Source organism: Phyllostomus hastatus, unplaced genomic scaffold, assembly GCF_019186645.2.
Source record: "Phyllostomus hastatus isolate PE091 unplaced genomic scaffold, TTU_PhHast_1.1 phas_contig_948, whole genome shotgun sequence".
Classification (NCBI taxonomy): Eukaryota; Metazoa; Chordata; class Mammalia; order Chiroptera; family Phyllostomidae; genus Phyllostomus; species Phyllostomus hastatus.
In genome coordinates this window covers 713,779-726,276 of record NW_025333993.1, presented here as the reverse complement: position 1 = coordinate 726,276, position 12,498 = coordinate 713,779, and the positions used below count along the sequence as shown (strand labels likewise).

The 12,498-nt window shown below is 41.9% G+C and overlaps 1 protein-coding gene across 19 annotated transcripts in view; it reads left to right on the top strand.

Annotated features, from left to right (window-relative positions):
- PCBP3 (poly(rC) binding protein 3) overlaps nucleotides 1-12,498 on the top strand; it is a 219,144-nt gene that overhangs the window by 140,823 nt on the left and 65,823 nt on the right. For 16 of the 19 annotated variants that reach the window (XM_045852712.1, XM_045852711.1, XM_045852715.1 and 13 more), the window contains one exon: nucleotides 12,140-12,273. The exons of the other annotated variants lie outside the window; for them this stretch is intronic. Coding sequence is in view for 4 of the 16 variants with exons in the window: in XM_045852715.1 (XP_045708671.1) it covers nucleotides 12,264-12,273 (10 nt within the window). In the remaining 12 variants the exon portion in view is untranslated. The remainder of the gene's footprint in view (nucleotides 1-12,139; nucleotides 12,274-12,498) is intronic. 19 annotated transcript variants of the gene reach the window in all.

Below are 12,498 nucleotides of genomic sequence, written 5' to 3'. Positions count from 1 at the left end.
ACTGACCTCTGGCTTCCTCGTGCTGTCCTTCCACCTACACCTCTCCTCTGCCATCTGTGGCTGTGCCATGCCCTCAGTGCTTGCATCCAGAAGTGTCCTCTCCTGGTGTTGCCTCTGCGGAGCAGCTCTAGCACACCAGGCACCTCTCTTGGCCTCTGGTTTCTCTATAGGTTTGATTGTACAGCCACCACATGCACATGCCATGTGCTGTGGCACGAATTTGTGCTCACCTGTAAGCACACATACATGCATGCACATGCAAACCAGAGCAGTTCAACACGGATGCCCGTGGTCCAGAATCCCCGGTGATGTCTATCTGTGTCGCTGAGCAGTGTTGGTCTGTCAGGAGCAACAGAACTATGATAACTCTTCCTTACCAATGAAACGCTTTTCAGTTTCCTGCTGCCTGAAAAATTGTGGAACCTGTCTTCTCCACAGCATGAGCTCTCTGTTCAGTGTCCTATGCTTATTTTCAAGGCTGACTTCCAAGGGACTGTGCCTGTGTGGGCAAGTCTGTTTTCACCCATGCCTCAGTCGTGCTTAGACACGTGCAACAGGAAGGCTTCCACCCTTTGCTGTAAGACACGAAATTCAATAGGTTTTCTGGAATAAATGCTTCTCAGTTTGTTACATGGCTTTGGTTGATTTCCAGCATCCTAAAATGATTATTTTTTGGACTGTTTTGTGTAATTTTATCATTGTTTTCGAGGGAGAGAATTTGCTGTGCTTTCACTCTGCCTCCCAGAAGTCCTACCTCCCTCCTTATTTCTCTACAACACTTTAGGCCATTCCAGAGAAAAGTCTGGACTGAGCTGCAAATTAGTTTACAGGGCACCTGGGGTTTTTAAAACACTCAGCTTTTTGCTATACCTTTTGGATTTCTAGTTTCTTTTTTTGTATAGTATGTTTGTTCTCTTAAGGCACTAAGACAAATCATAACAGAAAAGGTGCTCTCAGAGTCTCACCCAGAGTCCTCACATCATTCATGGAAGCAGAGGGCCACAGTGATGTTATATTCCCTACACCCCTTCATCAGGTTTGGCTGTTTACAGCCATGTGGCTCTGAGCAGGCCTGGGATCATGCAGTGACACCATATTCACTTTCACAACCAAGCCACGAGCTCTCACCCTCCCATTGCAACTTTGTCTTCAAGGCATGTGGGTGGGAGGGGGGATTTCTGAGGGGTACTGGTAGCAATGGTGGTTTCTTGTGGTGAAATCCTAGGGTTGGCCCCCAGGTCGGTCTGCTACTTCATCATTTCACACCTGCCAAGTCTTTCTCTTGTGTCCATTCTGTTACTTTGGCAAGAACGTTTATGACCCTGTGTATGTAGGAGGGGCCCCAAGAAATTTGCACAGGAATTAGGGCCCATCAAAAGAGATGAGACTTCTTTTTTTTTTTATTAATCATTGTTCATATACAGTTTTCTCCTTTTTACTCCCAAGAGATGGGACTTCTACCAGCAATAGAGGTCTGAACTTCCTGAGGAGCCCTCCTCAGGGTGGTGTATATGGGGTCTGAGTACAATTGCTTAGCAAAGGATATTTGCAAACCTTGAAGCCCCTCATTTCACAGGTAGGCATCTGAAGAGAAGACACCCCTGGTCCCTGAGGCCAGGCCAGCATCTCTCAGTCACGTGGTCCAGGAAGCAGCCTGCGTGCTCCACCTGGGGCTACACACAGTAGGTTCCAGGCAGATTTACAAACATAAGCCTTGGGCCTTGCCTCATTGCTGATTGATGTGGCTTTTGTGGGGTCTCCCAACAGCCTGAATGCCAACTCCCAGCAGGCTCTAAAGTGGAAAGCAAGTTTCTTCAGAGTCTAGATGAAGATGCTTTGTGGGGCAGGTTCCCTGGGATACCAACTCCTTGGGACTGCAGTCACTCCTCTCGTTCAGCTACTTCAGTTGAGCCTCCTATAGATGACAAACCCTCAGGAGGTGACAGTAAAGGACAGCCAGGGCAGGAGGGCACACTGCCCTTTGGAGAGCCCATGTGGAGGGGGCCAGTCCGGGGCTGGGGGGTTGAAGAGGAGTGAGAGAATGACTGGTCCATCTGGGTAGACTGCAGCCCAGTGTCACTGGACAAGTCCTTGAGGTTGTGGCTTGTTTAGGGAAGGGGAGTGGGGGACCCTATCTTATTTTTCAGGGCTATATGGACCATTCCCATGTGTACATTTATACTCATATTTCAGAAGGACTTCAGACAGAAGACTGAGATGGCAGGAACTGGAAGGAAGGAAAGCTCAGACCCCTGACCTCATCTTGTCTGAGGCACCTTGACTGAAGCTGCCAGTTGGGGGTGTCTGCTCAGGCCTCCATCACACGTGACAGTGAGGTCATTTCAACAGGGGGATCAGTGATGGGATGTGGGGATGTGTGTGGAATCTTCCATTTCACAGCAGCACTCTGACCTTGCCAGAGAAATAGATTCAAATACAGGCTTTTTTTCCTTCATATTTTAAGCACTAGTATTAAGATACAGTTACTTCCAAATTACTAGCTATGAAATAAAAGTATACAACAGAAGACACACAAAAAATACGAGTGAGACAAATCCCAGCATCATCAATTACAGCAATCTATCTGAACAGTTGAATTTTGCTGGGCAAAGACAGACAAGTAAACTACTGGGCAGCACTGTGGAGAAGCAAAAGAAGCAGACGTCAGAGCATGCCTACTCTGTGATGGCACTTCCACAATGTCCTTTAAGTACAGACTCGTCTGTGAGGATGGAAAGGGGGTCCACGGGCTTCTGCTCCCAGGGCAACAGAGAGGAGATACTTTCCTGTTCCTCCAACTGAGTGCCACTAAAACCCTGGGCATTACATGGGGGAAAAGGGTGGAACTCTCTTAAGTGGAGAGACAAAGACAAACTAGCCAGGGGCCCTGGGGACCTGAGGTAAGACCCAGTGGTGCTCCTGGGAATTCCTTTTGCCTCACTTGTCCTGGACTGGGGGCTGCACAAGTCAGAAACTGCAATGCCAGTGGGTGTAGACCAAAAACAAAGAAAATCCGAACAGATCTTCTCTCTCTAAGCAAAAGGGCTTAGCCAGATAGAGACATCAGATAAGAAGCATTCTACTCTGGCCACACATTCCCCTAAAGCCCCAACTCCAGATGCACCCTCTCTAGGCCCAGTGGAGAACACCAGGCTGTAACAAGGTGCTCCAGCCCAAACCACACTGGCATTGGGGAAGACTGGGTGGGAGTCCCATGCTTTCATCCCTGCTGGGCTCTAAAGAAGCCCCCCTCAGTGGGGGCGAAAGGGGAGCCAGCACTCCCCCACCTGCCTAGCCATGATAGGTCCCCCACCAAGGTGTCAGTGGAGATAGAGAGGAGAAGCTGGGCCTCTACCCAACCAGGCAACAACAAGGCAACACCTCACGCTTTTCTTTGCTAGAATGGGGTCCGAGGAGGCCAGAGCAAACCTTTAAATAAGACCCAGGTTTCATAGCATAATATCACAGTGGCCAGATTTCAACGAAAAGTCAGTTAACATACTAAGAACCAGGAAGACTCAGTTTGAATGAAAAAAGACAGCAGACACCAGCACTGAGGTGACACAGGTGGTAAAGTTATGAAGGCTTCTTTAAAAGCCTTCATAAAAAGGCTTCAAAGGCAGTTATAAGCACACTTGAAATACATGAAACACTGGAAAATCTTAGCAAAGAAATAAATGTGAGGAAGAACCAAACAGTTTTTTAAGTAAAGAGTTTAGATTTTTTTAGAGCAGTTTTAGGTTCATAGCAAAATTTGGGGGAAGGTTTAGAGATTTCCCATATATTCCTTATCCCTGCCCCCACAACAAACACAGCCTCCTGCATGCCAACAGCCCCCACCAGAGGGCACATTAGTTACAATTGATGAACCTACATTGACACATCATGATCTCCCGGAGTTGATAATTTGCACTAGAGCTCACTCTTGGTGGTGTTATTCTGTGGGTTTGGACAAATGTATGACATGTGTCTATCATTACAACGTACAGAGTAGTTTCATTGCTCTAAAAATCCTCTGTGCTCTGCTTATTCATCCCTCCCCCAACCCCTGGCCACCGCTGATCTTTTTACTGTCTTCATAGTTTTGCCTTTTCCAGAATGTCACAAAGTTGGAATCATATAGTGTGCAGCCTTCTCAGGTTGGCTTCTTTTACCTCAAAATATGCATTGACAGTTCTTCTGTGCCTTAAAAAAAAATCCTCATCTGAGGATCAGTGTGAGAAAGCAAGTGCATGACCATGGCTGTGTGCCAGTAGAACTTTATTTACAAGACCAGGCAGTGGGCCGGGGTGGATTTCTGTAGTTTGGAGACCCCTGCTCCTGAGGTCCCTATACTCCATTTCCTCCATGGCCACAGTGAGGAGGACCCTAGAGTCCTGGCGCTTTCCCTGCCTGTGCCTGCCTCCTCCCAGGTCTGACAGCATTTCTCTTTAGTGGCACCTTTGCCAATCCAGGACCCTCACGGACTTAGCTTTTCATTTTCTTGAATGGCAGCCTGTGCTGTGTACTGGAGGTCATAACCCCAGTTCTTTCTGAACTTTCTCTCACCTCTCTCTAGACTGAATTGCTGGGCTTTGGAGTCTAGAAAGTTCTATAGGGAAGCTCCAGCTTTAGGTCTCCCTCATTACCATCTGGAAGTGTTATATTAGCAGTTTGGATGGAGGGTGCTGTGGACTAAATTGTATACCTCAAAATTCACAGGCTGAAGCCCTAACCTCCCCTGTGGCTATATTTGGAGTTAGGGCCTTTAAGGGAGTAAATGAGGTCTTTAGAGTGGGCTCTACTCCAATCTGACTGGTGTCCCGATGAGAAGCGGAGATGAGGGACACTACTCAGATTGGAATAGGGCCAGTTACAGAGGGACAATCATGTGAGGACACAGGGAGGAGATGGCCGTCTACATGCCAAGGATGAGAGGCCTTAGAGGAATTAGCCTTATGATACCTTGATCTTGGACTTCCAGCCTCCAGGATTGTTAGACAGTAAACTTCTTTTAAGACACCAGCCTGTGGTATTTTGTTATGGCCACCCAGGCTAACTGCAGATGTGTTGGCCACATCCTCAATTAGATCCTTGTCATGAAGTTGAATTTTAACAAGTGTTTGTCACTCAAATGCATTCTCATTCAGTTTTATCCTCGACTACTGTGGTCCTCAGAGCATGGTTCGTGGATCCTTTCTGGGGACTGCAAGGTCAAACATTAGTTTTCATAGTGATGCTGCATGGTGACTTTCCTTCTTATCATGTGCCATTTAAGCTGATGGCAGTTTAAACTGCTGCCTGAGCACCATTAAGGCCATGGCCCCAGGCTCCTCTAGTGGTCACTGTATTCCTAGCTAGACTCACTCATGACCAAAAGAAACCTCCAGCCACACTTGATAATGGCCTTTCAGAAGAGTCAATGTATTTCTTGTATCAGGTTGTGAGCTGTCAACATTGTGGGTGACAGGGAGTTCTGCTGGCCCCTGAGCACAGGGCCATCCAGGAAGCACACTGGTATGGCTGGTGAGCAGGAGACCACACCCATCGGGACACTGCTGCCACTTGGTGGAATGACTGGCAAACAGCTATTGGACTTGGGTATTTGACCAACATTTTCTCAGAAATGATTGACATTAGCCTGTAGCGTTGCCCCAATGACCTTTGAAAGCTCTCAAGCAAAAATTAGAATTTTCTAAAATGTGTATCTGCTACTATCTACAGATCCAGAATACCTCAAGACTTTTCTGATGAGTTTGATGATGATGTTTAATATTGTTTAGTAAAATATGTGACATGAGGAGATTGGCATCAGGGAGAAGCAGTATCTTCCAATGACCAATATACCATGTTGTAAAAACCAGGCCTTGGTAAAAGGTGTATTCTGGGTTTAGGTGAACGAATGGCTTTTAAAATGTAATGGTTTAGAAAGGTCATTGATGTGATTTTTCTGTGGTTTTAGAGTGCACTCTGCAACTAGAGTTTAAGAAATCACCACTGTCAAGTTTTGGTGTTGTGGCAAAGAAGAATGTGCCCAATTATCTGAAAAGGTCATGGAAGTCCCTCTCCTTTTTCAACTGCATGTCCATTTGAGGCCAATTGTCTTCACATACTTCAACGCAAACACACACATCACAACTAATTAACTGCAGAAGCAGATATGGTAACCCTCCTGTCTTCTATTAAGACAGACTTTAGGATACAAAAATAGAAACCAGTGTCACATTTCCTCACTAATTTTTGGGAAATATTGCTCTTAAAATACTACATTTGTTAACTTGTATTGGGTGTACTATTATTTTAAAATTATTACATAAAACATTTAAAACTCTTCAGTTTTCATTTCTAATAAGGCAAATAGTGATAGAACCCACACAAACAAAAGCACTTTGGTGTCCCCAGTGATTTTTAAGAGAATAAAGTCTTGAGATCAAAAGTTTTTAGGGTGTCTGCCCTCTTGGATGTAGGGAAGCTGCACCATCTGCCCTCCAGGCCTTCCGTCGGGGTCTTCCACCCGTGCTGCCGCCAGCCCACGCCCTGTCTCTCCTGGGTTCTTCTCCTTCGAGTACCTCTTCAGTATAACACAGTGGGCTAGGGAACTTTGACCAGAGAGGAATCAAGAACATTGTTGAATGCTTCACAGACCCTCTGACCTTTGTTTGGCTCAATGTTAGCCTAGCTTGTAGGTACGGTAGGTTATATAGAATGATTTCTGACATGGAGCCATTCTTGCATGTTTGGATAAATCCTACTTGGTCATGGCGTATGGTTCTTTTACACATTGCTGGGATTGTTTTGCTAATTTAAATTTTAAAAACATTTATATCTCTGTTCATGAGAGAGATTCATCTGTAGTTTTCTTTTTCTGTACTGTCTTTATCTCTGGTTTTGGTATCAGGGTGAGAGGAGCCTCACAAAACAAGTGGGAAAGTCTTCTACTTCCTCTAAAAGATTGTCTAAGGTTGGTGTTCACTCTTCTGTAAATGTTTGTTGAAATTCACCAGTGAAGCCATCTGGGCCTGGAGATTTCTTTTTCTGGAGCTTTTTATTATAAATGCAATTTCTTTAATGACTATAGGGATATAGAGGTTATTTTATTTCGATTGACTTTTGGTAGTGTGTAGGTTGTTCTTACCTCTCTGTCTCTGTGAAGGTCCTTAGAGATTTGCTTCAAGCATGTTCATAAATGATCTTCGAAGCATTTTTGTGATGGGTGCTATACCATCTTTGTCAGAGAATTTTAACATCCCTGTTCTCTCAGTGTTTAGCATTTGTTGATTTTTTCTCTTTCATGTTTCTTTCATATTTAATGTTCACAGTTTTAGTAGACTCAGCAGGAAGACTAAAGAGAAATAGTCTAGTCTCCCTTTAAATTACTAAATCTTTGTCTTCCTTTAAATTACTAAATCATCCATACCTTCTGGATTATTTTTCTTGATCAATGTCATCAGCAGGTTGTGTGTTTTTAGACCTTTTTTTAAGAAATAAATTTTATATTTGTTCATTTTCTCAGTTGGATCTTGTTTCTTTTCTGATCTATTCTTTATTATTACCTTCTTTCTACTTTCTGTGGATATCTTGTAATTTTTCTAACTTTTAATTTAGATTTTTTTCTCACTAATTTTTGCCTTTCTTTATTCAGAATATACACTTTTAAAGCTGTAACTTTTCCTGTTAGCTTTCTCTTAGCTGCTTGCCTCAAATTTGGGCATGCAGTAATTTTATTATTGTTGTGGTCTAATTATTTTCTAATTTCATTATTATGTTGTGTTGTTCATTTCTTATTGAGAAGCATGGAAAAAGATGTTCTGTCTAGGGGGATTACAAAGTTATCTTTTGCTAATGATTTCTAATTTAATTGCCAAGTGGGTGGAAAGCCTTTCTGTTGATTTCCTGTCTTCCGTTTGTTGAAACTTGCACAGTGAGTCAGAACATGGCCAATTTTTTTTGTTGTTGTTCTCGGAGAGTTGGAGGAGTAACCTCTAAAAGGCAGGTGCTACATTTGATGCACACACACTATCATGTCTGTGTGTTTTCATGTATTCTGCCTCTTCATTACCTTGTCACTAGACTGTGTGAACTGTAGCAGAGTGGCATGTTGGCATCTTCTGCTGGGTGGGCCGTTTGCTGGCTTGGCTTGGGTGCAGCTCATCAGATTGAATTCTCAGCCACTGCATACTTCCTCAATGCACATACAGTGAGTGATAGCATCTCTTGACTGGATTATTGCTTAATTTCTTAGATTTTCTCCTGACTTCTTCTCCTGCCCCTCTTTACCTTCAGTCTGTTTTCCATACCAGCAACCAAGTTGCTTGTGTTAAAATATCATGATTTCTCATTGCCTTTTTTTCTCTCAAAATGTTCTCAGAACCTGGTTTCCTGCAGATTTCACCCGTACCCTTTCTTAAAACGGCCTAAAACACCCCACCCCACACAGCCCCTCTCTATCTCCACACCATCTGCAGCTGCCCTCCCCTCACTCACCCTCTTCTGGCAAGACGAAGGCATAGGGAAAGGCCAAGGGACTAGCCTTTGACACTGATTTGTTGTGGCAGCCTATTCAGCAAGACATTAAAAATTGTGGCTTCAGCTGTTCCTAAGTGGGTCGTGTAGCAAAGGCCACGGAGGTGAGGAAAGGGGTCATGTCCTTCATTCGATGTCTCCCTTCCTAATACCAATTGTGCTTTGAAAAGGAACAGCAGAGCCTTTCCTCTCTGAGATTTCATCATTATTTATCTAACTGCACAGGGTGCTGGGTGGCCCTGGCTCCTTGGCACATGTTGGTGATGTAAGAAGTGAGGCATTGCATGAATGTGTCTGTCATGTCATTGTCCAGATTGCTGGTCTCATGGTATTCCTTACCAATTTAGTGTCACAGGGCTGTTTATATTTAGTAAACTAGTTTCCTTTAGATGTTTCTAAAACAATGTAAATTGTCCTTTGGTTAAAGTTCATTAATTTCTGGTTTGATTGCATTTGTATCAGAGATTTTTGTCTATACTATTTCTGTTGTGTAGAACTTATTGAGGGAATAATCCTTGTCTGCTGGCATTCTGAGAGCTTCTTATGGAGAAAGGAGCAAGAGTTTCATTGTTCATCTGTTTTCTAACATGGAATACTGTGGTTTTAATTTCCGCATTTCCCTACCTTCAGAACCGCTAGTTGTCATACCCTGAGTGGGTAACTCTCTTCAGTTGTCCATGGGAAGAGAAGAGTACTTACCTACTGATTAGGATTTCTGGGGGCCCGAAGCTTCCTTCCAGAAAATATAAATTATGATTTCTGTTTCTACTCCCTGGCGTCCATGTCTTACCTTGGGAGCCATGTGGCAACCTTCTAGAATCGGTTGTATGAACCAGAGTTTCCTAGTGGCTTCTCCCTTATAGGCTTAGGTTCAGCGCTCTTTGCTTGGCTGTATTAGTCACCACTTTTTCATTCACTGTCCAGATTCCAGAGTTGTGTTGACACTGCTTGTTGGTTGTTCTCGATTCTCCTGACTTATTAGTGCTTGTGAGTTTGGGCCTTTTTATCTTGTGTCATTTTAGTGCAGTTCCTGTAAGGTAGAGATAAACACATGTTAATTTTGTCATGTTTAATGGGAGCTTTCTTCCATTGCTGCAAAAAAAACTTTTGAGTTTTTATTACCTTTGTTCTTTTAGTTGAGTATTATTCACATACCATAAAATCCACACTTTTAAAGTATACATTTTAGTAGTTTCTAGAATATTTACAAAATTGTGCATGCATCACCACTAATTACAAACATGTTCATCCCCCAGAAAGAAACCTCATACTCATTTTTAGGCACTCCCACTCCCCTCTTTCCTCAGCCCTGGAAACCACTAGTCCACTTTTTGTCTCTGGATTGCCTGCTCTGCACGGTTCATGTAAATGGGATGCGACAGTATGTGGCTTTCTATGTCTGGCTTCTTTCCCTCAACATAATGTTTTGTAGGTTCATTCATGTTGCATCTATCAGTTCTTCGTTTCTTTTTTGCAGCTAAATAATATTTCATTGTATGAATATGCCACATTTTGTTTACTTATTTATCAATTGGTGAATGTCTGGGTTTTTCCACCTTTTGGCAATAATGAATAATGCTGCTGTGAACATTTATGTACAAGTTTTTGTGTGAACATGTCTTCAGTTCTCATGGTTATATACTTAGGAGTAGAATTCTTAGGTCATATGGTAACTCTCCATTTAATTTTTGTGGTACTTCCAGACTGTTTTCCAAAGTGGCCATACCATTTTATATTTGTACCAGCAATGTATGGTGATTCTAGGTTTTCCATATCCTTGCTGACACTTACTACTTTCTGCTTTTTTTTCTTTCTCTTCCTTCTCCTCTCTTCTCTTCCTCCCTCCTCCTCCTCTCCTTCTTCTTCCTACTACTATTATTGCCATCCTAAGCAGGTGTGAAATGGTATTTCATTGTGGTTTTGATTTGCATTTTTCTAATGACTAATGATGTTGAGCTACTTTTCATATGCTTATCAGACATTTGTATATCTTCCTTAGAGAAATATGCATTCAACTCCTTTGCACATTTTTTGTTGTCTTTAAAAAATTGTTGAATTGTGAGAGTTCTCTATGTAGTATGAATATTAATCCCTTCTCAGATATATGATTTGCAAATGTTTTTTCCTATTCTGTAGGTTATATTTTCACTTTCTGATTAGTGCCCTTTGATACATAAAAGTTTTTAATTTTGAGGAAATCTAATTCATCTGTTTTTGTTGTTGTTGTTGTTATTGTTGTTCATTTGTTGCCTATGCTTTTTGGTATCATATCCATGAAATCATTGCCAAATCCAGTATCATAAAGATTTTTCCCAATGTTTTCTTCTAAAGGTTTTATAAGTTTTAGCTCATAAGTCTAGGTTTTTCATCCATTTTTAGTTAATTTTCATATATGGTATAAGGTTAGGGTCCAAGTTCATTCATTTGCATGTGGATACACAGTTTTTCTAGCACCGTATGTTACATAGACTATTCTTTCACCTTTGAATTTTCTTAGCCCCCTGTTAAAAAGTCTTCCATTGCTTTCTGATGAATTCTCACTCTTTGACCTTAAGCCCAACTCAACAATCAGGCCCCTCTAATTCTCTGATCAGTAACACGTTAAACCTTGGACTGCACTTGTGTGTGACTGTCTTCTCAAGTGAGATGCTGTGTGACCATATGAAAGGAAGGTTTTTTTACTCAATGTCATCTTACATGGAATTTTCTTACATGTGGTATTTTCTCACATTCCAGTTGAACCTAAACATAGCATATGGATATGACATTTTAGCTTGAGACAAATTCAGCCATTGCTGTGGTTTATTGCCTACAGTGGTTACCTGATTGACTCAGAGAAAAGCAAAGATGTTTAACATAGCTTTCTAATTACTTTTGGTGCTATGACCTCACAATTCCAAATATTGAGACACTGTTTTAAACAAGCCTTTTAAGATGTGTAAAGCAATAATTTGTAAAGGCCATAAATATATATATACCTATGGAATAGATTGGAAAACTCAGCAAAGAGGATAATTTTATAAAAATGGGTACTTGTGACTAAGGATTAAATTTCCAATTTGAGTTATAAACATGAATTCAAAATGTAGAAAGTTCAAAGCCTTAGATAGACCAAGGCAAAAATAATACACTCTAGAAAAACATCAGATGGTACAGAAGGTGGCTCTATTTAGACAAAATTGCATGCTGAAATGGAAGAGTTTGAATTAAATTATTTATACTAGCCATGAAAGCGGAACCAGCTATGTGTTTAAATTAATACATAATTTCATAAATGTTATTTTTAAATCAGTATAAATACATAGAAATATACTAAATATTATAAATGAAAAGTTGAGTGTTTTATTTACATTCTCAAAAGTTTGCACAGCTTTACCAAAAAACTTCTTTTGGACTTCTCATTTATAAAATGGAAGCCTCCTCATGTTTTGAGCTGCCTCATTAGGGTTATGATAGGGCAGTGCTCCAGGGTAAGTCCTCACTGGCACTGCATTTCCATACTCTGTACCTGCCTTGTACCTGAATGCTTTTAAGACATGTTTGCTGCTCTGTTGAATGCAAGAAAGCCATTCTCTTGAACCTAGTGGACAGGGTCATAAATTTGTAAGCTCATATGCCCTGTGTTTTTGTGTTTTAGGTAGTTGTGCTTCAAGACAAAAGTCAGGCCTTCTGTAAATCACCAGTTCCAGTTATGATGCTCTAAGTTACGACAAGTCTGAACATTTGTGTCTATGGATCTGCTCTGACTCTTAGAGCCGCTTATGGGGGAAGGTGAGTTGCTGTAAAGTATCTTTCGTTTGCTCATTTTTTTGTTTACTGAGAATGTATGTAACAAAGTCAGACTTACCTTTGAAAGTGAAGTATGTTCCATGTGGCCCACCTGCACTTCACTGTCTTTAGTCCATGACAGAGTGTCATGGGAAGCAGTGCCTGGGAGCAAGTCAGACCAGGAGAGGGGATATTTGACAAAGAAAGGCAGGCGATGCAATAATGTGA